Here is a 27,907-nt window from a genome sequence, read left to right on the forward strand (position 1 = left end):
GGTGGCTTCGGTCAAGTTCTTTAACCACTCCTGCTCTCATTCTATACAAACTACCTTACAAAGTCCTTCCCAATTAAAAACATAAGCTAATAGATTTCTGTGACTGGCACATGGGAAGTGTTTAATAAATAGGAAAAATTACATATACTCTTTCTATTTCAAGATCTCTGGCCCAGAAGCACTTGCAGAGTATCAGAAATGCCCAATTTGCTCCAAGGGAGAAATGGGCTTTGTGGTGGAAATATCCTGTACTGGATCTTTCTGCAGTGTGTGTGGGATATCTGGTCTCCCAGGTGAATCCAAATCTCTCTCTTGCTCTGCAGAGCCAGCTCATCCTACTTTTGGGGGTGTGGGCAAGGCAGAAACTTCTGGGAACTGCACCCCCCAACCCACATGTATTATGATTCACTGATTTTTTTTAACTCTTTTAATCAGGAACTTAAAGAAGCTTCAAATTCAACTTTTAATAATAGACTGATGACCAATGTCATCTCCTAAAAGGAAGGCTTCTTTCTTTGAGTAGAAAGAAAATGAACTTAATTGGAAATGCCGAACCATGTTCAATGGCTGGTTTTCCACATTCAGTTATTTTGAGAGATGCAATGTATCGCTGACAGATTGATGGTTTAGGGGAACCGAGCCTCCCCAGTTTCACCCTCCTTATCAGTCCAAGCCCAGATCCTTACCTAAAGTGCGTAATCTGATTTTCCAGCAAAACTCGGAGTCTCTCTTTGATTTCTTCAAAGCGTTCCTTTTCTTCAACGGTCACAGTTCCGATTCCGTCAGGCCTGAAGGAAGACATGTTATGAAGTGACAGCTACCTTGTAGGCTGACACTGTAACAGCAAATCTCTAGCAGGAGGAAACTGTCCATTTTAGAAGCAACAATTACAATGATCACTGTGACTGCCCAAGAAGCCCTGCTATTCAGGGCAGGCTTCTAAAGAGGATGGGTTGGTTTGGGGGTTGTCATTTTGGGGACATCTGCAGAACCATAGCTCATTTCTTAGGAAATGGTGAAATGTACCCAGGGAATGCTTTTCAAAGTCCAGCTCCTAGACTTCTTCTATTTGGCTCACAGCTTAAAAAAAATGGAACTAGTTGCCAATATTTTCTTCAATTAGGAAAGCTTTATAATACTCTTCTGATTTCTAGTTTCTCTGGAAAATTCAGAACAGCTGGCTTAAGGGGCAAGAATCAACAAACAGCTCCTCCCTCAGTTGGGGTGGGTGCTCATCTGGTCCACATCTTGAATCTGTTCTTACCTGTCTCCTGTAGGCACTTGAGTTTGGGACCCCTGAATCATGCACACAAATTCCTATGAAAATCAGGTGGCATTTGAATGTCTGACTTGCCCAGTGTTCAATGTCCCTAAATAGCTCAAATTTGGTTTATAGTACTACATGTTCAGATGAATTGAAGCCTTCATGTATTCAATGAAGCACCACCCATCTTCCAATCTTAGGGAAGGACTGCTCATTGTAATAACAAGGTAGACCCTGGGGTAAAGAAGTGATTTCAGTTGAATCACAGTCATATCAGGTTTCTGTGTCACCCCTGAAAACATACACGTTTCCCCAATTTGTTATGGACCGTTCAAGTTGAAAGTATAAAGAGGGTTACATATCTGTAACCCAAACTTATCTGTGCCCAATTAGATGCAGGATCATCTGACCCATTGAAAGTCTTCAGCTTCCTGAATCTCATCGGGACTGGTTTTTGACTAGGGGCTGAGCCAGTCTGCAGATGGGTATGTCACTATGGAACTTCCATGAGATCATTACTCAGTTTGCAAATGTGAGTTGTCTTGAGACCAAACAAATGGTCTTGTTTATATGCCTTTTCAGGAATCCAGCATAAGTTGGGAAAATCCTTTACATCATACCAGAGTCTGAGGGCACAGAAGACTTGGCAATGGATGGCAAAGTCCCTCCTGTCAGGGGTAAACTGGTCAACTTCCCTTCTCTCTAAATTATAAAAATGTCCTATTTGAATAATGAGGAAATTTCTCTGCTCCTACTTCATAAACAAAACAAAACAGAAAAACAAAAAGAAAAAAACAAAAACAAATAGAAATTTGTCTATTTCTTCATACTTCTCCAAACTCATGGGCAAAGAGAAACAAAATGGAAAGTATCAAGTAGTCTATGGAATCTGGGTAAAAGAGTCCTTATCTTAAACTTTTCTGAAAAGAAATTCAAATGTGATGTTAAAAAGTTGATTTAAAATTTTTTTTTTTGTTTTACATGAAAAATATCCATGAACCTGTGCTTAAATCTCAGGGGGACCCCCATTAGTCCTTGCAAAATGCATGCTTCACTTTCCTTGGTAACTTCTCATGTTTCTAAGTTAGAATTTACTTTAGCCCTGGCCTTTGAGTTTTGTTTACCCAAAATTCAGTTTGCTAATGCATTGAACATACCATGATTGGCATGTACAAGCACACACTTAACTGGGGAAAAAGGGGTCATTGAAATAATTTCATTTTCCCAGCAGCTTGGGAGGCTGAGGCAGGAGGATCACGAGTTCAAAGCCAGCCTCAGCAAAAGCGAGGTGCTAAGCAACTCTGTGAGACCTTGTCTCTAATAAAATACAAAATAGAGCTGAGGATGTGGCTCAGTGGTTGAGTGCCCCTGAGTTCAATCCCCAGTAGTACCCAAACAAACAAACAAACAAATCCCCCAACAACAACAAATCATTGCATTTCTTAGTGTGGAATTAACCCAGAGAAAAATGATATTAATTTATAATTCAGGGAGGGGCTTCTAGACCACAACCAAAGCATGGAAACCAATTTCCATGGACAGTCCAGAGATGTCTGGAGCCATTATTAGAAGATCAAACTCTCTGTGAATCAAATCATTCATTACCCTTCTGAGGCAGGCAGCTATTTCATTTGTGTGTGTGAGATGATAAAAACTGAACATTTACATGTACCTCACTTCTCAGCTCATCCTCACTACAAAGGATATTATTGCAAATGTGAAATGTGATTGTGTTTTCTGCCTTTTGTTGTTATGATTGCATTTGTAATTATTAAGGTATCGGACAGAAGCTTCTGCTTCCCATATCACCCTCTCTGCGGACTACTTTCTACAGCCTTCATGTCACTCTTGGAAAAAGTAAACAACTACCAATTTACTGTTGTAGCCTCCTTAATTTGCTCCTTGATCACCTATGTCGGTGTGAATAGTTTTATTTTAACATAAATAAAACAACCCGATCTCATTAAATCTGTAGAGCACGTCGTACAGAGCTCGCTAGCAAAAACAGGTGATAAAACAAATCTCAATGCTGACATCGAATGCAAATTTGTTTGTAATTGCCAGGGTTGCTCTGAAATGGTACTGGGAACAGGAAAATGCTGTTTCATGAACTGAGGAGGAGACACCCCCGCCCCGCCACCCCAAGGAAATTAATTGGTCAAAGACCGCAGGTTGTAACCATATCAGTTTAAAAACAAAACTTTCCCTGTTTGGTTTGGTTTCATGTAATTATTTTAAAAACTCTGTCAGACATTCAATTTCTTTTCCACTGACTTCTTATCATTGGTCAAGGTTCACTGTGCAGGTTTGAAAGGACTTGAAAGGACTACTTATTGAAAAATCCTGGTCCAATATTTTGGCGGAGCACTGTTTGCCATAGAAGCCATAAGTAGTTTTTCTAGAACAGTGGTTCTCTAACAAAAGCAAGTCTTGGCATCCCCTGGAGGGTTTGCAACAGCTCCGATCACTTGGCCCCACCCCAGAGTTTCTGAATCAGTGGGTCTGAGCCTGAGAATGTGCATTGCCAGCAGCTTCTTTGGTCTTATAGAGTTCCAGGACCACACGCTAAGAACCACAGTTCTAGAGGAACAAACAAGCAAACTCAGAGCAGGCTCTTCCAGCTGCTGAAAGGGTCCATTTGATTCAGGTTTCTGAACTTCCCTAAGACTGGGATGGATTTGGAACCAGAATCTTCCACTGGAGGTACATGGTCCACTTATTCATCCCTTGCAAAACTGGCGTCTGCACTGTTCCCCGGGTACCATCCAAGCAGCGCCGGCTGCAAAATAAATAGCAATGGTGGAACTGAAATGGGTGTCTCTCAGGGGCCAGGCTTTTGTATTTTTCGGTTTTTGTTTTCTTCCTGGAAACATTTGGGGGTGTTTCTATAATTGTCATAAAACTGGCTCTGTGTGCTGTTCCTTTTTTCAATATTTTTAACATTCATGGAGTCACAAAAAATGAGAGAAGAAGAGGGATGAAGCTGGATTTTAAACTTCTAGCTAGTAAACTCCAGGCTGAGAAGTGTCTATGCAGAATACACGATTCAGGGCCTGAAGGTCTCTTCTCTGGTGGCTGAGTGTGCATGTTCTGGGCTTTGGCTTTTTAGCATCCATTGCCACATTCTAATGGCTCCTAAGTTTGGAGGAATGCCCTCAGCCACACTGTGGGTACCCTAGGGGTCTGCTGCCCATTACTAATACTTAAGTGCTCCCTAGGGGCCAGCTCTTCCCTTTTACGGTCACTATCCACCTAAGCTGGAATGACTCCAAGATCAGCCACCTGGACCTTCTTCTGAATCTTTACCCTGAGTGAGGCAAAGGCAGATGAAACAGGTGGAATTTGTGTGGCCCACAGATGGGCCTTGACCTCTAACTGTCTCTTAGAGTCAGGAAAGGAATTCCCCAATGTTTCAATTCAGCCTGTCTGTAGAGGATTCCCAGGTTGTTCAAACACAGAACCACTGCTTGGGTCCTGTTTCTTGCTCTTCTGTGACTGCCTTAATTCCAGTTTTCTGCTCCTTTCCTTTGAGATACTTGGCAATCATCCCGATCAACTACCTTTTGCTTAGATTATCCAGAATTCCTTTCTGTTGCTGATGTAAGTCCCCAAAGCACACATTCCCTCCTTCCCTAGGCATCTGAGATTTACTAGACCTGTGGATGTCTTTGAATCTAGCTTTAGGAACAAGCACGCACGCCACGTCCACACAACCCCTGGGTCTCTGGTTCCACCTAACTGCACACTGGCTAACAACTCACTTCTTGTATATCATGATCCTGCAAACTTGAGACAATATGCAGGTCAAGCGCCGTCATTTTTGGAGCCTGGCTGAAGACCGGAAGGTCTTCCACCTGGAGGCCATCTCTGGAGCCAGAAGTGGGTCTCTCAGGCCACAGCAGACTATATCGCATGTGACACAGCGGGCATCTCTGGAATCCACCTTTCAAGTTTTCGGCAAACCATTTTCTCACTGTCCTTCACAAAGTTGACATTTTCGGCAGCACGATAGGAAAGATGTCACGTCGGCTGCTCTTCAAGTTCTTGTCACAGTGGTTAGCACCAGTTCTGTCATCTTCACTCTCCTCACAGTCTCCCATCTTGAGCCATGTCACAAATGATAATACATCTGGAGTTGCAGTTTTCTTTCTTTCTTTCCTTCTTTTTTTTTTTTTTTTGGTCCAATTGAAACTATCAGAACCCAGGTCCCCAATCCTTTGGGTTACTGGTTTTGCAAACTATTTTCCCTTTACCCCTAATGCTTCTGATTTGAGCTTATTAATGAATGCCTATTGTAGGATTAATTCAATAGAGCTGAAGCTCTGTATGCAAAACATTAATTTTGATTTTGATATTTGAGATTAAGCAAGAACAAGGAATTCCAGCTGCAGTATGTTTTTAAAAACTATCTGACTTCTTCTGGTTCATTAGATGGCGGTTACACACCCACAGGAATACACAGGATTCCTAGCACTGGATTTTTCCTGTAAGCATGGTTCTCTACATCATGCTGAAATCTGGGCCACAGAACCCTCTTTTGTAAGGTAAGATGTCTTTTCAAGAAGGTTGGAGCCAGGTGCAATGGTGCACACCTGTAATCCCAGCAGCTCAGGAGGCTGAGGCAGGAGGATCGAAAGTTCAAAGCCAGCCTCAGCAAAAGTGACGTGCTAAGCAACTCAGTGAGACCCTGTCTCTAAATAAAATATAAAAAAGGGCTGGGGATGGGGCTCAGTGGTGGAGTGTCCCTGAGTTCAATCCCCGGTACACCCCCAACCACAAAAGAAGGCTGGGATGCAAAATTAATTCCAAGCTTACAGTGATTGACATCTTCTGATATTGCATCTATTTGGTGATGTAGCACAAAATCCAGGTGTGAAAAGAAATGCATGAATTCAACAGAAGAGGAAGGAGCGTCTGGCCCACCGCTCTGCATACAACCAGCTTTAAGCCTCTGGTCGCTCCCAACGAGGGGTAAAACTCCAGCTGAAGAGAGAGTATAGTTCCATTTCCAAATGCAAATGTCCACATATGTTGGTGAGGCACTGTAAACATGATATATTCTCTCTCTCCAAATGGATGCATGCCTGCAGACCGCATTATGGATCCATGAAAATGTCCTTAAACAAGCATGATAACTGAATCCTACTTGCTACTAAATTGTTCCAGAAACACGAGAGCTTAAAGGGCCAGAGCGGGACAGAATATCTTACGTATTCCTCTTAAGGTTCTTTAAACAGGACATTTACACGAAATGTTCTTAAACCTTGACTTGTTTTAAACATTTGCTTCTCCTGGCAACACTTTATCCCTACTTTTTTTTTTTTTGAGAGATACAATTGAATTTAATCTCAGTGTGGAATATTTCTCTTTGTTTCTTTCAAGCAGTTAATAACTACAAATTCAAGTTCACACCAAAGCATTATCCTCTCCAAAGGAGACATCCCCGCTTGCTCATCTGGATGGTTTGTATAATTCTGAGTTAATTATAAATTATAATTAGGGCTCTCGAAAGCCAGAGTCACTACTGCATTATGAAAGCCAGCCTTACCCCTACCCTCTCCTTTCCTTCCAGTCTGTGCCCTTTTCTAATTATGCCCCGACGCCCTGGGGCTCAGACACGCTGCTAAAACAAATATATCAAAGTGTTTCTATCATGACGAGTAAGACAGGAAGCAACAACACGAAATTTCTACACCATTATAAATGTTCCTTGTAACTCCTTAGGGTTGGCTCTTAGTCAGTTTTTAAAAAGAGTCTTGGAGAGACCAAAATTCAACTGGTAAGGTCTTTTCTAACCTGTTCACAGTTTAGCCAAATAGGCAGTTACAACCCCAACAGAGGGAGAGGGTTCATGTACTCTGTTATCATCAGACCAGAGAGGTTCAGAAGTTTCTCCCTAGTGAACAGTCACAAAGAATACAGATGCTTTTGGTGTAAAAACATTAATCAGAGGGGCTCAGGGGTGGTCCAGGTACTGAATGAAGTGAGACCCCAACAGATGATTTGAGAAATAATATAAAATGCAGGAAAGGATCCATTTCCAAAATTGCATGGATCAATTTGGATCAATTTTCGAAACCGCATTAATCATTTTGGATCAATTTCCAAAATTGGTACTACAAGGATTTTTCCATTTGGGGAATAAAAGGAGAGGGGACGGATTTCTTTATTCCTAGATAAATATATATAACTAGGCTTTACTTTCCACTCTGAAGTTTCACCCTATGTTGGACCGAGTGGTCAGAACAGTAATATGAGTGGTTTTTTGGTATCTCATTCATGCTGATGTGGTGGGACCTCTCAATATATGCTTTTGTACCAATGATTTCAATGACCACAGGTTGAAGACACATTGGTGGAATCTAAGATGAAAGATACACATTACTAGTTTGCTATGGTCCAGAAAGACTGAGCAAATGGGAGCAATAATTCAGCACATTTCACAAGATTTCATGTCTGAGTAGGAAAAACCTGCTGTTCTCATAGGGGGAAGTCTCCTCCAGGAAGCGAGTCACATGGTTTCAAAGGAGACATGCTCTAAAAGGGAACTTCTCTTAGGATATCTTCTCTTAGGATATCTTCTCTTAGGATGCCTACTTTTATTTGAAATGGGTTTGAAAGCTTTCCTCCCCTCGTACAAATAAATACTTCCTATTAGACCTAGTTGGCTCTTTACAATCTAGACAGCAAGGGTGACCATGACCAAGACCAACACCTGCCCACAGCTGGAGGGCCAGTTAGAGATGCGCTTATGTTCACAGGGCAGCAATACCTTGCAATGGTGCATAACATGAGACCAAGAATGTGGGGGTTTATTATTATGCCCCACCTATGCCAGCCTGCTACAGCATGTGCTCCATTGAGAGAGAGAGAAAACACAGCTATCCCTACAACACTGTTTAAATTTTTTAGAAAAATTTTATTGGTTCTTCTTCGCAGTTTTTGTTTTTCTCTCCAAGGGAAATAGAGTTAAAAGGCACCAGACACAATGCCTGTGTGTGTGTGTGTGTGTGTGTGTGTGTGTGTGAGAGAGAGAGAGAGAGAGAGAGAGAGAGAGAGATTAGAATGGAATATATATTTTACTCATTTACTGTTAAATAGACATCCACAAAAAAATAAAAAGAGCCACTATGTGACATGAACTTGGAGTGAGGGCCAAGAGCTGGAGCAAGGACATGGCAAATAAGCCACTTTTATGGTGCAAGGAACAGAAGATAGAGATCTAAAGTGTGGTCATGGCAAAAGAGACAGGAAGAAATGGAGGCACCTGTGAGATACGCAACAGTGTTGACGGGGTGTAGTGATTGAAAGTGACCTACTGCAGAGGGAGGAGGTGTCCAAGGTGGCTTCTGAGTTTCTCTCTTGGGCAAGTGGATAAAGGAACTGCTTATTTACTTAGGGATCTTGCCAGAGTGACAGAGGGGTGGAGCAAGTTCCACGTGACGGTTTTAAATCCTGACCCTTTAGGGTTCGATTGGTGTCTGAACATGGGCAACGCCGTGGCTCCAAATAAATCTCTCCAAAGATTCTTTGGACACATTTGCAGAGATTTTTGAGAAAGGATTTTTAAGAATGTATGCCCTCTTACATCTGCTTGCAGACTCATTAATCTATGCAGCTTATTTTGGATTGGGGCGGTTGGCATTATGGATTTGTTAATTGCTGATACAATGTACTTTCTACGCAGGCCATATGTGAAGAGCAGCACTGGCATTCAAGAAAATGTTAAATAATAATGTAAATGAGAAAAATTTCCAATCCCAATAATCAAGGGATCCAAGGAACATTGACGCACGGTGGTGCAGTCCCCGGAGCTGTTTGATTGCCTTGTCACTGTGGGACAGTGACCAAAGAGATGCTAATCTAAATGTCATCTAGAAAGAATACTAAAAATATTATGGTGAAAATTAAGTACTGCAACCTTAGGAGCTGATTTCAAAATGAGTAGATAGAGCAATTTACATCTGTGGATTCAATGATCGCCAAAGGCAACCGGCTGAACATGCGCACATGTTGCTTTTCTGTCCCTCTCTCTTTTGAGAAGATGGGTTTAAAGAATTGGCCCAAACGAATGTTCCCTCAATCAACGAGTTTTCAACTTTGTTATATATTAGGATCGTCTGTGATTTTAAATTCACGATGCGTAGGCCGCATCCCAGATGATCGAAATCAGAATCTCTGCAGGCGGGGCCCAGGCGTCTGAATTTTCACACCATCCTACCCCACCAGGTGATTTAAATATGCAGCCCAGTTGAACAACCAACACCTCAAAGAGGTATGATCTGAAGAACAAATGTCTTAGAATCGTGGGGTGGTATTAAAAGTACAGATTCCTGGCTCCTTGTGAAACCAACGGAATCGAATTATTTGAGGATAGGACCCAATATTTTGAATTTTAACAAACCCTCCATTGGACTGGTGTGCATGCTACTACTGCATAAACAGAATATCAGTAGGGGTATCTATTATACTTTCAGATGAAAGAAAAACAAAATCTATGGAAAAGGGTAAAAATTTACCCAGGGGATTGAATCCAGGGGTGCTGAACCACTGAGCCCCATCCCCAGCCCTTTTTATATTTTATTTAGAGACGGGTCTCACTGATTTGCTTAGGGCCTTGCTAAGTTGCTGAGGCTGGCTTTGAACTCGCCATTCTCCTGCTTCAGCCTCCCAAGCTGCTAGGATTATAAGCATGCACCACTGCATCTGGTGGGAGTTGGATTTTAAAGTATTTCCAGGTGTTTCTTTACCTTAGTATTACTGACATTTGGGGCCTTGTTTGCAGGAACTCTCTTGTGCATTACATATGATGTATAACAATATCCCCATGACCTTTACCTATTAGATGACAATAGTATAATGTGGCAATCCAAACTGTCTCCAGTCCTGTCAAAAGTCCTCTGGGGGAAAAATCACCCCCAAGTTGAGAAGCACTTTCTTAAAAGACATCAAATATGTGGATGGGTTCATATTGTCTTGTGCTTATAATTATGACATAACTCCTACAAGAAAATTTTAGATGTTCAAGGGATATTAAGATACTAAATCTGCTCATTTTACAGATGAGAAAACTGAGGCACAGAAATAAGACAGAGCACTCCTGAATTTAAGAAGAATAGTTTCAGCCAGGCATGGTAGCACAAGCCTGTAATCCCAATGGTTTGGGAGGCTGAGGCAAAAGGATCATGAGTTCAAAGCCATCCTCCGAAACTTATCGAGGCCCTGAACAATTCAGCAAGACCCTGTCTCCAAATAAAATGTAAAAAAGGTCTGGGATGTGGCTCAGTGGTTAAGCATCCCTGGGTTCAATCCCTGGTACCAAAAAAAAGAAAACAGTTTCTGACATTCAGGTCTTCAGAATTTTAGTGCTGACACAATGAAAGGAAGAGCAGTGGACTTAGGATATCTGGGTCACCATTTAAATTTACAGATGCTCAGGGTTATCATTTGCAAAAGGGATGCAAAAATGACTAACCTGAGAATTTGACAGCAAGTGAGAGAATGTTTGAAAGTACCCTGTAAACTGTAAGGCGGTCACACAACTGATACTGAATATTATGATTTCTTCATTTAAAAAATGCAGTGCAAACATAGATCCTGAAATACACGTAAAGCCTGTCAAAGTACCAGTGGAGATCCATTTGGCTAGTTTTTCATGGCCTAGCAAATAGGTCAGGCTTGAGCAAGTGTTGCTTTTCGACTTTCTTGCTCTGCCTGGATGTTGATCCTTCCAAAAGCAGCACCTTGGACAGCAGCCAGGCCTGCTCCCTCTAGAGATTCCTGATTCTGCCAGGCCTGACCATCAGGCACCTACAATTTCTCTTACTGCTTGCAATTGACTGTTGCCTTGCAGTGGAACCCAAACAGAAACCGCATGTCACCCACGTTCTTTTATATGGCCATGAAGGAAATGGGTGGCCACATGGAATTAGGGTTTTCTTTGGCCTTCACTGTGGCTGCATACACTGATGGACAGCATGGCATGTGCCTTCAAAAGCAAATGTTTCCATTTTCATTTGCTCTGCTACAAGTGAACTGTATGCATTTCAGGGCTTATATTCAGTGAATACATTTATATTGAAGCATAAGAATATGTGTTGGTGAATTTAGGGCAGCTTGGCAGTGCTAGGAGCAGAATCAGTAGTTCTAAAACCACCACGACAAAACTTTAAAGCGTCCATATTCATTGGGGGTGAGGGGAAGGTAAAGGACATACAGATCACCATGAAAATAATAAGTATGTCTAAAAGGGAAAAAAAAGTCGCTAATGTATCAGCTAAGAAAGAAAGAATTCCTGAAGGACACAGGAAATAGCACCAAGGTAAACAAACCTTTAGAACTTAGAAATACCTCAATATATAATTGATTCTACTAATAATCATTAATTTATGGATAGGCTTTATTTTGTGTCGATGTTATAAATCATTATTTAAGGGCTAGGGATGTGGCTCAGTGAAAAAGTGTCTGCCTAGCATGCATGAGGCTCTGGAGTCTATCCCTAGCACTGCAAAAATATAAATAAAGATATACAATAGTGCTTCCTGCTTTGTGTAGGTACCTGTGAGTAAATAAGCAAAAACGAAAAAAAAATCATTATTTGAGACAGGTTTCATTTCTGGGAGATGATTTCGGAATTGAGGAGGGTTTGGTGAAAATGATAGAGATGCTATAAAAGTACAGGCCTATTTGATGCCAATCCATTTTATCTGCTCCTTAAACATAATTTCAAAATTACAAGCATGGGTTGCTTATTATGAATGACTTGGTAAGGTACCAGGTCCCTAACTAGATGCCACTAAAAAAGCAATCTGACTCATAATTCTGTTTACATATTGCTCAATTAGTCTTTTCAATATGTACATGTTTTAAAAGTCACTAAACACCTGACTCAAATTCAGTCCCAATGCACAATGTTCTTGCTCACTGATAGAGTTGTTTTTTTCTTTCTTTTTGAAAAACACCTTTGAAAACCCTTAAAGCAACAGAGACTTCAGGAATACATGAAACTTGCTATTTGCAAAGGCAGAAGTGACATCATGGATGGAAGGATGGGGAAAGGTCAAAGACATTGCAAAGCCCAAGCCATAGCACACATAACTTCTTACCTTTTGCTCTCCTGAGTTGTCTGGATTTTGGACTCTTTTTTCCTTTTGGATTCTCTTTTGGTATCTTTTTTAGTCTCTGGTTCGGGTTGGGAGGGAGTTTTGCTCCCCGCAGAGTCTGCATTTGACAGCAGCCCACTAAGGTACACATGCATTTGTTGACTTTTGCGAAGGGGTGGTTGAACAATGAGGCATGCAGAGTGTGGCCAGCCACAGGAGAATCAAGGGCACACAAACATGCACCAACAAAAGAAAGAAAGAGAAGGATGCATCAAAAAGCAAAAGCAAATGCATTTAAACTAAAATAATAAGCAAAAAAAAAAAGATGCAAACTTGCATAAGGAAAATCAGAACTGAAAAGAAAATAAGAAATCCAAAACTGTTTCCATGACAAGATGTATAAACCTAACTGTGAATCAAGTGGCAGTCTTACAATATGAAATCCAGACAATGTGTATCATAATTCATGATGATGTTTACCAGGGAGTTTACAAAAACACTTCATTATTTTATAACACTTTCTTATTCAGTAACATATGTAGAATACAGTGTGACAACCCGGAGAATATAATGCAACTTCTCTCTCTCTCTCTCTCTCTCTCTCTCTCTCTCTTTAAAGAATTCAGTCCAAGAGGCTGTAACAGATAGTCATCAAAGTGTACATATTTATAAAAAGCAGAATTATGCACAGATACACCCCAGGTATCAGAGTTTTCATGAGTATCTTTTATGCAAATAAAAGGTCATTGGCGGTGCTACGGAATCTTGTAACAACAGGAGTTGAAGGTACCCCTGTTGCCTGTTAAATATTCAAACCTACAATGCTATTGTTATGCAGTTCTAAATGTTGAAGTTACATTTCATAAAAATCTACCAGCACCGGAGGAAAGAAAAGCACAGAACAAACCCAACTGATAATTCAGAGTTGTGGCATGAGTAAAGATGAGCACACACTCAGATCTTATTTGAAAGAAAGGTCGTCCATTCTGGATCCTCCCCCATGTTGGACTTCCCTGAACCACTATATTTTTCATTGAAGGATGATTTTCCAGAGCCACTTGCTCTCCCTGGGTGCACCTCCCCTGGCTGTTGGTTGGGGTGCTTTGGGATATAGTAGGCTTATCGTTATACTAATGTGACGCTATATACATTGGGATGTTAAACTGGCTGTGGCAGCGTGGAAATTTATTCCATGTCTCCAGAGCCAAATGGCAATGTTCTTAAATTATTTGCTTCTTTGCATTTTTTTTTCAGAACATGGATCTTTCCTTCCAGGAGCTGGGCAAGGTCTAAAGAAAGAGTACTTAGTACAGAGTCAGGAGACTAGACGTTCTGGGCTCATCTGTAAAATCTATAATGTGGCTGTGATCTCTAAAGCTCTTCCCACCTCCAGGGAACGTGGTAAGTGTCGTCGGCATCTCTGCCTTCCGGCTTTACCTAGCTCGCTTCAGCTCCTGCAATGTGCCTGCCTCCCTCCTTGCCTGGGACAGTTGTACATGCTGTTCCTTTTGTCTGGAACCACTCAACTCCTACACACGATTCAGTTCTCAGCTCCAACATCATTTCCTCAGAGAGGTTCCCCCCTCCCTCCACCATCCTGCCACTCCATCTGAGTCATGTTCCTGCTTCCATTTGACCGTGGAATTTTCTTCTTTGTCTTCCAAGGACTCATCCTCATGGAGCCCTGCCCTGGTGGGGTGCCTCATTTTGACTCATCATTGATATCGAATGTGTACCAGAGAGTCTGACACAAAGTAATCACCAAACACTCATGGAAGGAACAGTGGAACAACAAAGACAAACATTTGTTAAGCTCTTGCCGTGTTCTGGGCATATTGCTGAGCTTTTTATAGCCACCAGTGTCCTCTCAACAACCCTCTGAGGATGCTCTCATTTCCATTTCACAGATGAGAAAACCGTGGCACTGAGGGGGTTATTACCAAGGAGACTCATTGCTAGTGAAAAGAGGAGCCATGATCTGAACTCTGAATGGTCTTACTTCAGAGGTCACCCAAGAAGACCTGTTTGGCTGGGTGCAGTGGTGCACACCTATAATTCCAGTGGCTCAGGAGGCTGAGGCAGGAGGATCACGAGTTTAAAGCTAGCCTCAGCAAAACTGAGGTGCTAAGCAACTGAGTGAGACCCTGTCTCTAAATAAAATACAAAATAGGGCTGGGGATATGGCTCAGTGGTTGAGTGCCCCTGAGTTCAATCCCCAGTACCCTCCCGCAAAAAATGAAGACCTGTTTGCCATTTTTTAAAAAAATAGTCTTATAGTCTTTCCAAAGGAGAAGAAACTAAGTTAGACCTTTATGTTCTGTGTGTTGTAGGTGTCTTGTGTGCATGTGTGTGCTCCCCTTGCTACTGAGGGAATGGGGATGGACAGACAGTTAGGGATGGTTGTCAAAGCAAGGCCAGTGACCAATCACTGCCGGTTCCGCTTTCCTTCCGCTTTTTGATCAGCATCACCAGAATCCTGCTTACCTGTTCCCGTGGACGTGCGATGCACAGAAGGCAAAGCTGTAGTGAAGAAGGGTGGGGTCGATCATGGCGCCATTTTCTGCCCGTTCAAGCAAGTCTCTGAGGTAGCAGAGATGTCGGTGACACCCTCGCACTCCATTTCGGGCGCAATATTCGTCTAATACAAACACCTGGCCAGGACTGAACCAGCCCTGTGGGGGGAATGAAGGAAAGACTTTCTTTTAAATACAGGTTGTTTCCTGGAGAACTGATAGAGTTGAGAGTGGCTGGGGAAGGGGTCTAAAAATCAGCTCCCTGATTGCTTACTAAGTGTCAGCTGTTGTGCTCAACACGTTGTGTGTACTACATGTTTTAATTCTCCCCCAAAACCTATAAGGTAGACTCTGTTATCCCTCTTATATGGACAGGAAAACAGAGCAGAGAGGACATGGGATTTCCTGATAAGTGGGTGAGCTGTATTAGCAGATAGTATGATTGAAACCCAGGGCTCTACCACTAGACCAGGTACCTTGCATGGGCTAAGCAAAATCTTGATTGCTGGTAAGAAAAAATTATAACATGAATGCCTTAAATTAGTTAGTGCTTTATGCTGGACAAAGAACTTTCCATTGAGCTCTCTAGCAACCTTGTGAAGTAGATATGGCATGCATTTTATAGGTAAGGTAATGGAAATCCGGGTTAAGTAACTCACATAGATATTACGAAACAGAAACAGGATTCAAATCCAGTTCTATTTTATTCCAAGTATTCTACTTCTCTAATCCAGAACATGAAGAAATATTAGAGTTGCTCTTACATATATACTGGGGCCTCATTAATCCTTGCATTTTAGAAGAATATTCTTAAAATCTTAAAATGAAGTTAATAACCTAATTCTCCAAAGAGATAGCATGACTATGTTTTTTGCAGTTGTAAATCAGAAATGATTCAGTTAAACTGAGAGGAACTTCTTGTGTCCTGGTTTCCAGTCCCCCCCACCCCCGTCCCCACTGTAATTGTCTTCTTATAATGCATTTGCTCTAAGACCAGCTGAGATTCTGCTATCAAAGAAAATCCAGATGTGGTCTCTGACTTAGATGGTATGGCATGACGGGGTAGAAATTACTACCTCTGTCATGGGCTTAAGAGAACAGGTACTCAGAAAGGACAAATGTGTGCAGCTCAAGATCATCCTTGGGCTGAGCCTGAATGAAATCACAGTTTCTGGTTTCAGTGCTGGCTGAGCAAGAAATAAACCAATTCAGGAAGTGCTTGGTAAATTGGGAATTTAGGACTGTTTTAAATCTGAACTTCCTTTTTACTTTGAGGGTCTTCTCTGAGTTGTATTTTGAGTGTTGCTCCATCTTGGGAGAGAAAGGGCAAGAGGAGAAAGAGACTAGGAGAGAGGAGAGGACAGAGAAGTGCGGCGAAGGGGGCCTTTGCGACCCTCCAGTCTTGCATTAGGGATCTGGGGGGAGTCTTCGATTGACAACATGCAGCTTAGAGAGATGCATCCAACGAAAGGCGGCATCTTTCCTACTTCAAATTATAAGTTACTGCAGAGGGCGGGAGAGTAGTCGAGGCAATGGGCTGCCCCTATAGGCAACTTCTTTGCCACTCCATCTGCTACCCCAAATGCTAAATCTTAGAAACAACACTGCTGTGAAAGATTAAAATATATTTTCTACGACTCAGATGACACCAAGTCTTTTGTAGATGCCAAAATAGCTGCTTTGAAAAGAGTTGAAGAAATATCAATTAGGAACTGAGTCGAAGACACAGAAAAATTTATGTATCCCTGCTGGTCCGTCTCCAAAACCAACTGAAAAAAAAAAGTCTGTAATAATGAGAAAATGGAATATATAGAAGTGGGAGATAAAGTTCTTTTAATTTCTGTTATTTTCTGAAACTCTGGAATGCTGATTAATAGATATAGGTATATAAATGGGGGAAGAAGGCTATTTTACTCTACTCATAAATGATTTTGGATTTTGGACCCTATTTTTAAGCCGATAATTACTAATGGAAACAAGCTTCAATATTTCATGTTTCTTTTTGGTTTAATTTTTTTTAAAGAGGGCATTGCTGATTCTCCTTTGTAGTAAATTTCAAAACAAAAGAAAATTGTTTTAAATAACGGCAACGTGGGGAAAAAAATCTTGAAAATTATATACTTAAAAAAATCCCTCAAGAGAAAGAGAATTATACATAACAGGCAATAATTTAAGTGCAGAGGCACATTCTTACAAGTTTCATAAGTGCAATTTATAATTACATAATTGCAATTTATAATTTGTAAGCTACATAATAGTAGGAAACACATTTGAGAAAAATTGCCTTGCAATGCTAGGTAAACTTTTTTTCCCCATTGAAGTCAAAGTGATATGTTCTTTTCCAAATTGGCAAAGTTCAGAGTCTTCCGATGAAGGGATTCTAAACCTGAGATGATCAACATTTCATTTATGAGACATGGATTAATAAATTATTCCACAGAATCCCATTTCTATTTTTAAGATGATTTTTACCCTTTATATATTATATATTGGCTTCTGGAACCAAAAAAAAAAAAAAAAAAAAAACAAACCAAAAACCCAAAGAAACAAAAAAAGGAATTTGAAATATAAATTATTCAGCATACAGTGAAGATAAAACTTAGAAATTTTTTCCCACCCTTTGAGGGATTTTTTTATGGTGCATTAGAAATTTGAAATCAATAGTGTGTTAGCTTGCTTAATTAATTATACCATATTAATACTATGAAGACACGTTGACTTCAGTGTTTGGATTTAGGGATGAGAGTTTTCTTGTGTATGAAGTCGTTCTCGTCGTTTCCCCCTCATCTTTCCCATCTATAAAGTGGGATTCCTAGCCTTTACCTTTAAGAAATGAAGTAATAATTGAGGGTTTGCAGAAGGAAGTAAACCGAGTCTTTTTTAGGCTTTTGAATTTGATAGTTTAAAGCCAAAAATGTATCTTCAGAAATCCAAAAGAGACATAATAGCATTCCCTTGAATTTAACTAATTTAAACCTAGGTTTAAAATAGGATTTTAGAAAATGTTGAGACTCCTGCTGGTTAGCTGGATTTCCAAATTTCTAATGCACCATAAAAAATTCCCTCAAAGGGTGGGGAAAAAAAGACTCTGAATATTATGAAGAAAAAAGGAAAGACACCCAAACAAACAAACCCCCGTCAATAAAGGCTTATGGGGAGTGGAATTTATTTGTTGAATCGTCTCACTCTTTAAAAGAGACACAGTAAAGAGTCTATTTCTTTTTGAGATAGGAGCACCAGGTCTGGGCTAGGAAGGGAGGGACATCTTAAACTCTAAGATAAGGAGGCAATTTTTGCAAGTTCTCCAGTAGCAGGTGCCAAACTCGATTACCCCCCTCCGGAATATTTCTCATGTAGCAGCTGAAAAGTGGGGAAGCTATGAAGGGGAAGCTGGGGACTTGGACGTGTCTCTTCTGAGAACTTCCTGCCGCTCAGTCTTGTTTCTTTGGTAAGTTAAACTATCTCAACCCCGGGAAATGGAGAACACATTTGCAATTGTTAAAGCCATTCCATCATGGAGAAAAGAGCTTCTGACATAAAGGTAGAGAAAAATTTCATTAAAAAAAAGCTATGTTTAAAGTGCTGTAAGACCAAAGAAGATACTTGCCAGGCAAGAATAGGAATCATTAAGTCTGTGATCCAAAGTAAGGCGCTGTACCATCTCAAAGAGGGAAGCGTGGTCAAAGTTACAGGGGTTGGAAGAGATAAATTCATCCATGCCATGCTTTTGGGCTCTATCTGCGTCTGTTCATTTATACATGTAGAGAGAGACACAATTTAGAGAAACACATCACATTTTCTTTGACATTTCAAATACACAGGAATTCACTAGGCATTACAAACATTAGCTGCTTCCCCAGTACCTCCCACCAACATCCCAAGATATATATATATCTATTTACCTCCCATTGTCAACTTGCATCACTTAACTGGTTAAGTTTACTGCATGTAGGCAAAAAATATATTGGCATCAACATGTTTATCAAATGATCACAATGCCAGTGCATTCATGTTCTTTAAAAACTAAACACGAGATTGGAACTTCGCCTGCGTTCCACCAAAACACTGAAAGCAGATCGGATCTTTGCTAAAACAGCCTATTTAGCTGCGTAAGTTTTGAATAGATTCTGCCATTCCAGTGGTTATGTCTAGAGCAATTTCTCTACAATTATTGGGATTCTCTGGACAAAAAGGGTTTCTGCTGATTTTCAGCAAAGTGACGAGATTTGGGTCCTCCCCTTCCAAATCCCCGTGGCCAATTTGGTGTAGCATTAAAAGGTTTGAGTCCCCACCCTCCAAAATTAAAAACTAAAAGAATGGAAAGGAAAAGAAAAAAGAAAAAGAAAAAAGTTTCTTTTTTTCATTGAAACCTGGAGGGTTAAGCTAAATGGGAATTTAGTTTGTGACAGCCAAGGGCATTGCTTTATAGTGTGCTTCGTCTGTGAGCAAAGCTTATGAAAGAGACAAACAGAAATTTACTCAGCGAGGGCTATGATCTGCCATTTATTGTGAATTAATCGTCTCAATGTATTCACACTTTTCCTCACAGGGCTGTAGGCAAAACCTCCTAAGGGCTAACTAATTAATCCCAACATGTGGAACTAACATATACTACCCTCCACTGGCAATGTAACTCGGAGGATTCAACTGGAGTGCCACCAAGCAAATCGTAAGGAGGTAGAATGAAGGTCTTTTGCGTTAAAGGAAATCGGCTCGTTCCACCTCATCTGCACTCGGTCTCCTGATATGCAGACTACGAAGAAAAATAATCTCATATCAAATGGAGCAAGATTTTATTCATCTCCTCGAATGCAACATTTTACTCGAGTACGGGGACCTGCCAGGAACCAGCAATCCTATCGGGGCAAGGGGAAAATCAATTTCTGACTTGGAAGGGTGTTTGAATAATATTTTCATGTGTGGTCTCTGCTTCAGGCAGTTTGTTTTTTTTCCCCCTATCTGTCTCCCATGCTTGGGGTTTGGCTGTAAGCTGGGTTACGGTGACAGCGTGACTCTAATTCAATGATTTCTCCACTTATTGATTTGGGGTATTGTTCAAACCTAAATGCATGGCGTGGGAGATTTACACCCTCTTATGTTGGATTTTAAAAATCTTCTGTCATATTTCCGAGAAGCAGCAGTGGTCAGTGTTTGAACGAGATGTGTTGTTTATGCCCAAGACACACAAAAAAGCCTCGGTTTCCAGAAGGCAAGTTGAAGAATGTGTATTTTAACAGCCAAATCGCTCCATTAAAATGATAAAACACAAGCTTTTGGAAGAGCTACGCATGGGCAGGAATTCTATTAGAGAATCTGCAAGAATTGTCTTTGCTGTGTTAACTGCCTTAGATTCTATCTCAGGAAAGTGCTTTCCAGCTGAGGTTGGGTGCTTCGCCTGGGGAGATCACTTCTGTTTTGTTTGTTTCTTGGTCTTGAAACATTTCCCTTCTGAGTCCGAACAGTCAGGAAGGTGGTGCTGGGCTGGGCTGGGCTGGGCTGGGGGCAATCTAAATGCTTCCAGTGCCTGGATGTGCAAGCATCTTAAACCTGCTCCAACTTGAGGTGTCTCCCCTGACATGAGGACTCTGGTGCTATCTAGGTGGCTCTTCTCCATCTCCTCCAACAGATTCTGCCCTCCACCTTTGCCCTCCACCCTGTGCATCCCAGGGCAACTTAATTCAGGAAAAATAAAACAAAAACTAAGCATGGGGTGTGCATACATTGCTCATCCTGCTAGGTCCTCAGAAAAAAGCCTCATCCACCCCCTGCCTCCCGATTTTAACAGACAGATCAGGCAGTTTGGCTAGCATTGGCTTCTTGCTCTCAGATTTCACGGAAGAGGCTGCAAGCTGACAAAATCGACCGGGGCCTCACTTTGCCAGTTTGGCTCGGCTAATTTATCGCTCTTCAATGATGACGGTACAACTGGTCATTTAGCTCAGAGAGAAGGGGCCTCTTTTGTGACTGTGAAAAAATGTGGCCCATGTTTCAAGTGTCTTATTCTTTGTTTATCTATTAAAACCGTTTGAAAACTTTGCTGATGACCTATTTTGCCTTTCGGGCCACTTAGGAAATGGATCTGAAAAGGCAATTTGGCCCTTCTAGGGAGACCTGGCTACAGACCCACTCCCCACCCCTCTACCCATCCCAAGGGCTCAATGAAGACAGCTCCACTCTGCTAATACTTGGCTAGGAGCGAGTCTTAAGCACAATTTTCTTTTCTACCAATGTTTCAAACAGGCTTACAGAAAAATGCGTATCAAATTAGCATCTTTTTTTTCAGATAATAACTCTGTTGAAATAAAACTTCCTGCAGGGCGAGATGGCACATGCCCACAATCCAAGCAACTTGGGAGTCTGAGGCAGGAGGGTCACAAGTTCAAAGCCAGCCTCAGCAATTTAGTAAAGCCCTCGGTAACTTAGCGAGACCCTGCCTCCAAAGATAAGAAGGGCTGGGCATGTGGCTCAGTGGTTCGGTGCCCCTGGATTCAATCCCCCCAAAGAAATAAATCTTCCTTTTCCCCTTCTTTCTCTCTTTCCTTTTCCTCCTGATTCACGTGGGGAATGAACTTGAATTGAGGAGGTCTGGGTTCTAGTTCGAACTGCTTTTAAATAATTGTCAGGTGCTGGATGAACTGTTTCTCTTCTCAGCCTTGGTTTCCTTGCGTGTAAGAGGAGTTGACCTTTCAGTTTCCCTTCTGCTGTCGAAGACAGTAGTTTAAGTATCCTCAAGATCCTTCGCATACCTGGGGACGTGGGAGAGCTTAAGGCAGTAGAATTTCCAGCAAGCAAAACGAGCAGCCCCTGGATTTTTGCTTGCACAAAATTATCATTTACTCAGACTTAGGCTTATTATTTTAATTGTTCCAATAACTCAAGAGTACTTAAAAGGGTGGCTGGCTCCTGGGACATCCTGAAGATTTCTCTGAGTTTATTATAATCTAAAAAAAAAAAAAAAAGAGAGAGAGAGAATAGACCAGGAATGCTATTTCAAAGTATAAGTGAAAGGGATCCAATTGTTATTGTTAAGCAGGGATTTCAATTTTTTTTTTTTTGTTCTCCACTATATTCTTAGCACCTAGCATAGTACCTGGCACATAGTAGGTACTTTTGTTTTTGTTTTTTGGTACCAGGGATTTAACCCAGCGGTGCTTAACCACTGAGCCCCATCCCCAGCCCCTTTTTCATATTTTATTTAGAGACAGGGTCTCATGGAGTTGCTTAGGGCCTTGCTGAGTTGCTGAGGCTGGCTTTGAATTTATGATTCTCCTGCCTCAGTCTCCCTAACTGTTGGGATTACTAGTAGGTCCTTGCTGCATATTTGTTAAAACAGGGAATTTATTTCATCAAAATAAACAAATTCACCCTATCGGTAAATGTTTTCTATCTCATGATTTTATGAAATATTGTTACATTAACCTCCTTAGGAACAGTGTATTTGCTAGGAGATAGATAGCAAGGAGGTAAGTGGGAGGGTTTAGGAATATCACAAAGACTGGAGCTGGAGGCTAGATCTGCCAGTACTGGGTATATAGTGTGAGACAGTTGCTTAATGTTTCTGAGTCTACTTGTCCCTTTGGGTGAGTGGAAGACAGTGTTCAAGCCTACCATGGAGGGTGTTGATGGGATCTCATAAAAAGTGCCTGGAAGTCACCTGGCACATACTAGCTGCTCAATAAATGTTAGTTAGGTGTAATCAGGCAGGCTTCTTAGTGCTTGCAAAGGCACTTGTTTTAAGTTGCTCATGAGCCAAAGATGACTCTGCCTTATGGCTAATGTTCCATCTTTCCTTACTTCTTGAATCATTTCTGGGAAGCTGGATTTCCTTTCCAATCTCTCTGCTTTGTGGATGTGCTCTGCCCCTGTATAACCAATTCCTATGTCCTGTCTCTGCGTTGTTGCTGGGTTGTGTTCCAGTTTCTCTGTGATGAGGACAGAGGCACACAGTTGAACACCTTGGTAGATAATGCATTCCTCAAGGGCAGTTTCCAACTTGGGGGTTCCCCTGCGAGCTTCTAGAACAGAGAGTCCTCAGGAGGTGGTTATTAACTCACTGACTCCGACAACTCCGTTGCAGGCAACTTCTCATTGGCTTTATTAAGGAGCCACACACATGGGGATTCAGATGGTATCTTGCAATTCCAAAAGTGGGAACATGTGCTCTTAGGGGAAAAAAAAATCTTATAGAAGGAAACAGAATTCTAGGTGCAGGTGTCTTTGGATACCATTCAGATTGTCTGCCTGTGTCTCCATACATGTCTAGGACCATATGCATTACATATGTTGTCTATTTTAAAATAAAACATTGCAGTGGTCCAGCTGTTCCAAATTCTGTTTCAAAGAACTTGTGGGCGCTTCCCAAGCAACACCACATAGTCACTCCTGCACTGTCCCAGTCTGTTCTTCTAGAGCGCCGAACGTGAAAAAGCAAATGCTCTTTGAAACTTCATTTCTCCTTGTACAAAATAATTGGAATTGGTGGATTCAAGGAAAAAAAAACTCCAATGTTGACATCATCAGGGGAGAAAACAGCCCAGAGCAAAAGCATGAGAGAGTCAATTCCTGAATTCAGGACACAGGGATCATTTCCTTTGCCAATATTTGGCATGTGTCAAGAGAATGAAAATGAATTTGAACGTTAGGTTGAGCAAAAGAGAATCAGGAGGGTAAAGTGGCTGTTTAAAATCCCAGTGATGTTTGGATTATCTCTTGCTTTGGGAGATATGTACTCATGTTCTTTTTCATTAACATGATTAAAAAAAAAAAAGAAATCAAGAATTGACTGCACTTTAAGAACCAATTTTTAACTTTTACCTTTTCCAGTCCTGGCTTTAGGAAGTAGTTCTCAAGTCTGGCTTTGTCTGCAAGGGTTCCAAATGATCCAAAAGTGGCCTAGGCTCTGTAGCAAGGGTATAATCAACACACTCGCCAAACAATGCTGCCGGTTTCATTTCTGGGGTTTAATTGCATGTTTAGGAGACTGACTTGTAACTAAAGCGAGTAAAATGAATATTGGTCCCTAAACTACATTAAGAACCTTAAACCTATTAATGGTATCCAGGATCCAGAACCAGAATGATGGACAGGCAGATTTATGGGGAGCAGGTACACTTTCAAATGGAAATGCATCAAAACCTTTATCCCAAGTTTTCCTGGGAACAATTTTGGTTTGATATTTAAGAAATGTGGGAGGGAAACTGGCTCCTACGTGGAGGTGGGTGATACCATTATATATGTTTATACTCACATTTCATCTGCTTTGTGAAAATTCAAGTGAATGGCCCTCAACAGACCACCCTGCCATTTATGTTGCTCTGTAATTAATTATGATATTTGGGTTCATTTCATGTTCGTTATTCATTTCATTTTTCCCCTCACAACTGGAAAAAATATGTAATATTTTTCATGATCTCTTAAGTGCAAGTATACTCAGGTGATTTTGTTTCTGATAAATATATATATATTTTAAATAGAGTTGCAATAATGCCTATCAAATGCATGTACTTTTCTTGCAGGAATAATAGAGCTTTCAGATTTTTATTTTATTGAGACTTCTCTATTATTCTGACAGCTTAAAAACAAAAGGTCAAGTCTCCCTTTTTATTTGGTAATATCACATTTTGGAAAATTTCATGGGCTGGTGAACAAGCAATTCTACAGTTGAAAATAATTAGAACTGTACTGTTAGCAAACTGTCCGAAAGAGACTCTGTTCTCTCACGAATCCCTTCCATAGTTAGCTAGAGGTAGCTGTTTTATCATCACAATTTAGAGCACGGTTAGGGCTATTGCTACTCCTGATAGATGCTAGAGGCAAGAGAAGAGCTAATGTAACTCTAAAGTCATCTGTGAACCCAAACTGCAAATTAAAAGGTGACTTTGTATCTCTTTTCTTATATGGAAAATGTGTGCCTGTCATATCCGCTTGACAGTACAAGAGTGAATGTATGGTTTGGACAATAACGAACAATGACAGTAGTCAGCTTCATCAGAAGACATGGAATAAAGAAATGACAATGATTGATGGCAGTTGGCTGTTTACAGATTTTTTTAGAAGAGTTTTCCTTGGCAGAGTCAAGTCATCAGGGGATGTTGTGCTCTGCCTGAGCTCTGCACAGCAAGCAGAAGACTGGCCCTTCCAAGCCCGCTGCCCCAAGTGAGGCACACGGGGTGGACCGCTTAATCGAGAAATAACTTCATTCTTTTGCAGACTCTCTGACAAAACCAAGCTAACACAGAATGGCTGAGAGAGGATGGCTTCTTCCGAAGCTCTCAAGGGCCGTATTGCATTTTGCAGGAATCTCAGATTTAAAACTACCATGGTAATACACCCAAAGGGATAAACATGTGATGTTTCTTTTAGTGCTCATTTTTAGAATTCATTATTAGACAGTCTTTTTGAGTAAAAATCATATCAGAGATTTTTGTCAGTGATCTCAAAACAAATAAATTAGAGATTTGTCTTTTTTTTCCTGCATAATTCTTAACTTTTTCAAGTAATTTCCCTGCTTGTAATTCTTACATTAGCAAATCATCATCTTCAGACCGTTTACAACATGAATGAAAGTAATTTTTTTTGCTTCACTAATTAGTAACGAATCATACTGTAAATCACTCTATGACATGAAAATGCTCAACGGATTCATGGATAGCACATTAAATGGGTCTGCAGTAGTTAACAAAGAAACAAACCTTCATTTCATATGGTCTATTTAGATCATATCCCGATGTTGGAAAAATTTTGGACCTGATTGTAGGAGTCTATCCTTTTAAAACGTCATTTATTTTAAACACTGAGAAGAAATGTGATTTACAGTGTGGTTTTGGGCCATGCAAATTAAGTTAATATTGAATTCATTCTTTGATATTTTCTTTTCTGCAACATAGCAACTGCAAGTTGACAATACAAGAAGATATAGCAAAAAAAATCTCATAAGATAAATTATAGAAAGGAATGAAGGCAAACTGGAAAATCTATGAGGATAGCAATGCATTGCGCAAATTCTCTCAAAACAGAATTCATTCAGTCATCTATTCATCCATCCTTTCATTCTCAAAAAAAAAATATAGCAAAAATCCTAAATTCCCACTAAGTTCACATTCTATGGTAAGCTTTTAAAAAATGCCTCATCAGACATTCAAAAGAAAGTAAAGTGAAATTAAGTATCCGCTTGGCGTGGTGAAAAAACTCTGTCTGCTAGCCAGGGGTAGATTTATGCAAAAGAAAAGAAAAAAAAGAAAGAAAAAAAAGGGAGAAAAAGCAAATTAAAGTAACCCAAAGAATTAGAACAAAGGAATATTATCGAATGGTCAGGAGGAATGATGTGACCTACTTCATCTAAATCAGCATTCAGAATACTCAAATACATATTTGCCTGCTCTCTTGACTGATTTTTCTAGTTCCTTCTAATATCATATCTTCAGTCAACATGTTTTTGGTGAGTAGCTTTTTCCTACACGTATAAAGGAATTATATGCTCTCTTTTTAAAGAGTGAAGAGAAAGATTTTTCTAAAGTTTTCAGGTATCTTTCTTTTTCTCTTACAAATGTAGTTTTAGAAATATTAACACACATACAAATGACCTTCAAAAAGTTATTGTTGTCATTGTTCTTGGGGGAGGAGCAGGATGACATTTGAGACCAGAGGTCAAAAACTCTCTCTGGCACTGTGAAATTGAAAATCCAAAGCATTTGCGACTAAGGTGCTTGGACTCCACGGAGTCCTTGATTTGCTATTTTTATGTGTGGCCATCCCACTTAGTATAGTTCTCCTTTCAAAAATCAAACCTTTAGTCAGGTTGAAGGAATTCTTTAGTGTTCCAATGATGTGTTTCCTTTATGAATTCTATTTTGCATTTTTAAAATTTAAAATCGACTTGATGAATTGCATTGTGCATTTGGAAAATTGAACATCTTAAAAATGTACTCGACCGGTTGCATTTTGCATTTTTAAGTTTACTTTGTTCATTGTATTTTGCATTTTAAAAAAAAGTTTTGCTCCATTAAGGTCTTCGGGTCTCCTACCCTACCTTTCCATGGTCAAGGTTTTCATAGTCACCACACCCTGGGTGCACTGACCATTCTCATCTTTGGAATTAGACAAGGAACAACAACAACAAGAACGCATTCTCCAAGTGCCAAATGATCTGTTTTCAGGCATTAAAAGCAGTCAGGTAGCTGGGAATTCCATGAAGCAAAGGCCTTAGATGCCGTTCCATTGGGCTGTCAATTAATTATCTTGGAATGACAAAGAATTAGGAGATGCTCATGGTTGGCTTTACCCAGAGGATCACTTGATGCCAATATGCAAGCCAAGGAGAGAAGGCAATTATGCACACGTGACATGCATCCGAGTTTCAGTATGGAAGCTTACATTTCAAACCTAAGGTCAGGAAAATAACATGAAAAGTTGACTAGGAGGTCTAGACATGAGGAAGACCGGAGAGGAGAGGGGGAGAAGCACATTGCAGGCGTCAGATAATCGAGTCGGATTATCTGAGCTGTGCTAGCTACAGACGACCACTTACCCTTTTGTCCAGCTAGAAGTTAGCAGGGTAAGAAGGAACAAACCAGAATAACATAAAGACTAGCAACAGGCTCAGGAAAGCAGACAGGAGTTCTAACCTAGCAGCTAACGTTCTTGGGTTCGAGCAAAGATCAAACAAGAAAACTTCAACATAACCAAAAAAAAAAAAAAAAAAAAAAAAAAAAGAAAAGAAAAAGAAAAATGAAATCAACCTCCCCCAAACCAATAGTAACCCCAAGCCCCACTAATCATAGAAGACTGTTCAAGGATTGACAAAAAGAAAATGAACTATTCATTGAAACATCCATCTTTGGGGCATCACAGATGTTGTTAACAGTTATTAGTGGAGAAAAATGATATTACAATAACTCAGGGTGAGTCATACATCAAATAATCATTGACCCAATGTCCAAGCTGAAAGTACCCCCTCCTGCCCACCCTGCTCCAAATGAGAACCGGGGTTCTGTTTTTCACCAACACACAATGGGTGTCTTCGTGAGCGG

The 27,907-nt window shown here is 40.6% G+C and overlaps 1 protein-coding gene across 6 annotated transcripts in view; it reads right to left on the bottom strand.

Moving 5' to 3' along the window:
* CADPS (calcium dependent secretion activator) overlaps window positions 1-27,907 on the bottom strand; it is a 479,847-nt gene that overhangs the window by 127,632 nt on the left and 324,308 nt on the right. For all 6 annotated transcript variants that reach the window (XR_014020728.1, XM_081283086.1, XM_081283087.1 and 3 more), the window contains exons 12-14: window positions 18,487-18,623; window positions 14,851-15,038; window positions 687-788 (exon numbers count right to left, since the gene is read on the bottom strand). Coding sequence is in view for 5 of the 6 variants with exons in the window: in XM_081283086.1 (XP_081139212.1) it covers window positions 687-788; window positions 14,851-15,038; window positions 18,487-18,623 (427 nt within the window). In the remaining variant the exon portion in view is untranslated. The remainder of the gene's footprint in view (window positions 1-686; window positions 789-14,850; window positions 15,039-18,486; window positions 18,624-27,907) is intronic.

Source organism: Spermophilus citellus (genome assembly GCF_964194105.1).
Source record: "Spermophilus citellus genome assembly, chromosome: 3".
NCBI classification, from domain to species: Eukaryota; Metazoa; Chordata; class Mammalia; order Rodentia; family Sciuridae; genus Spermophilus; species Spermophilus citellus.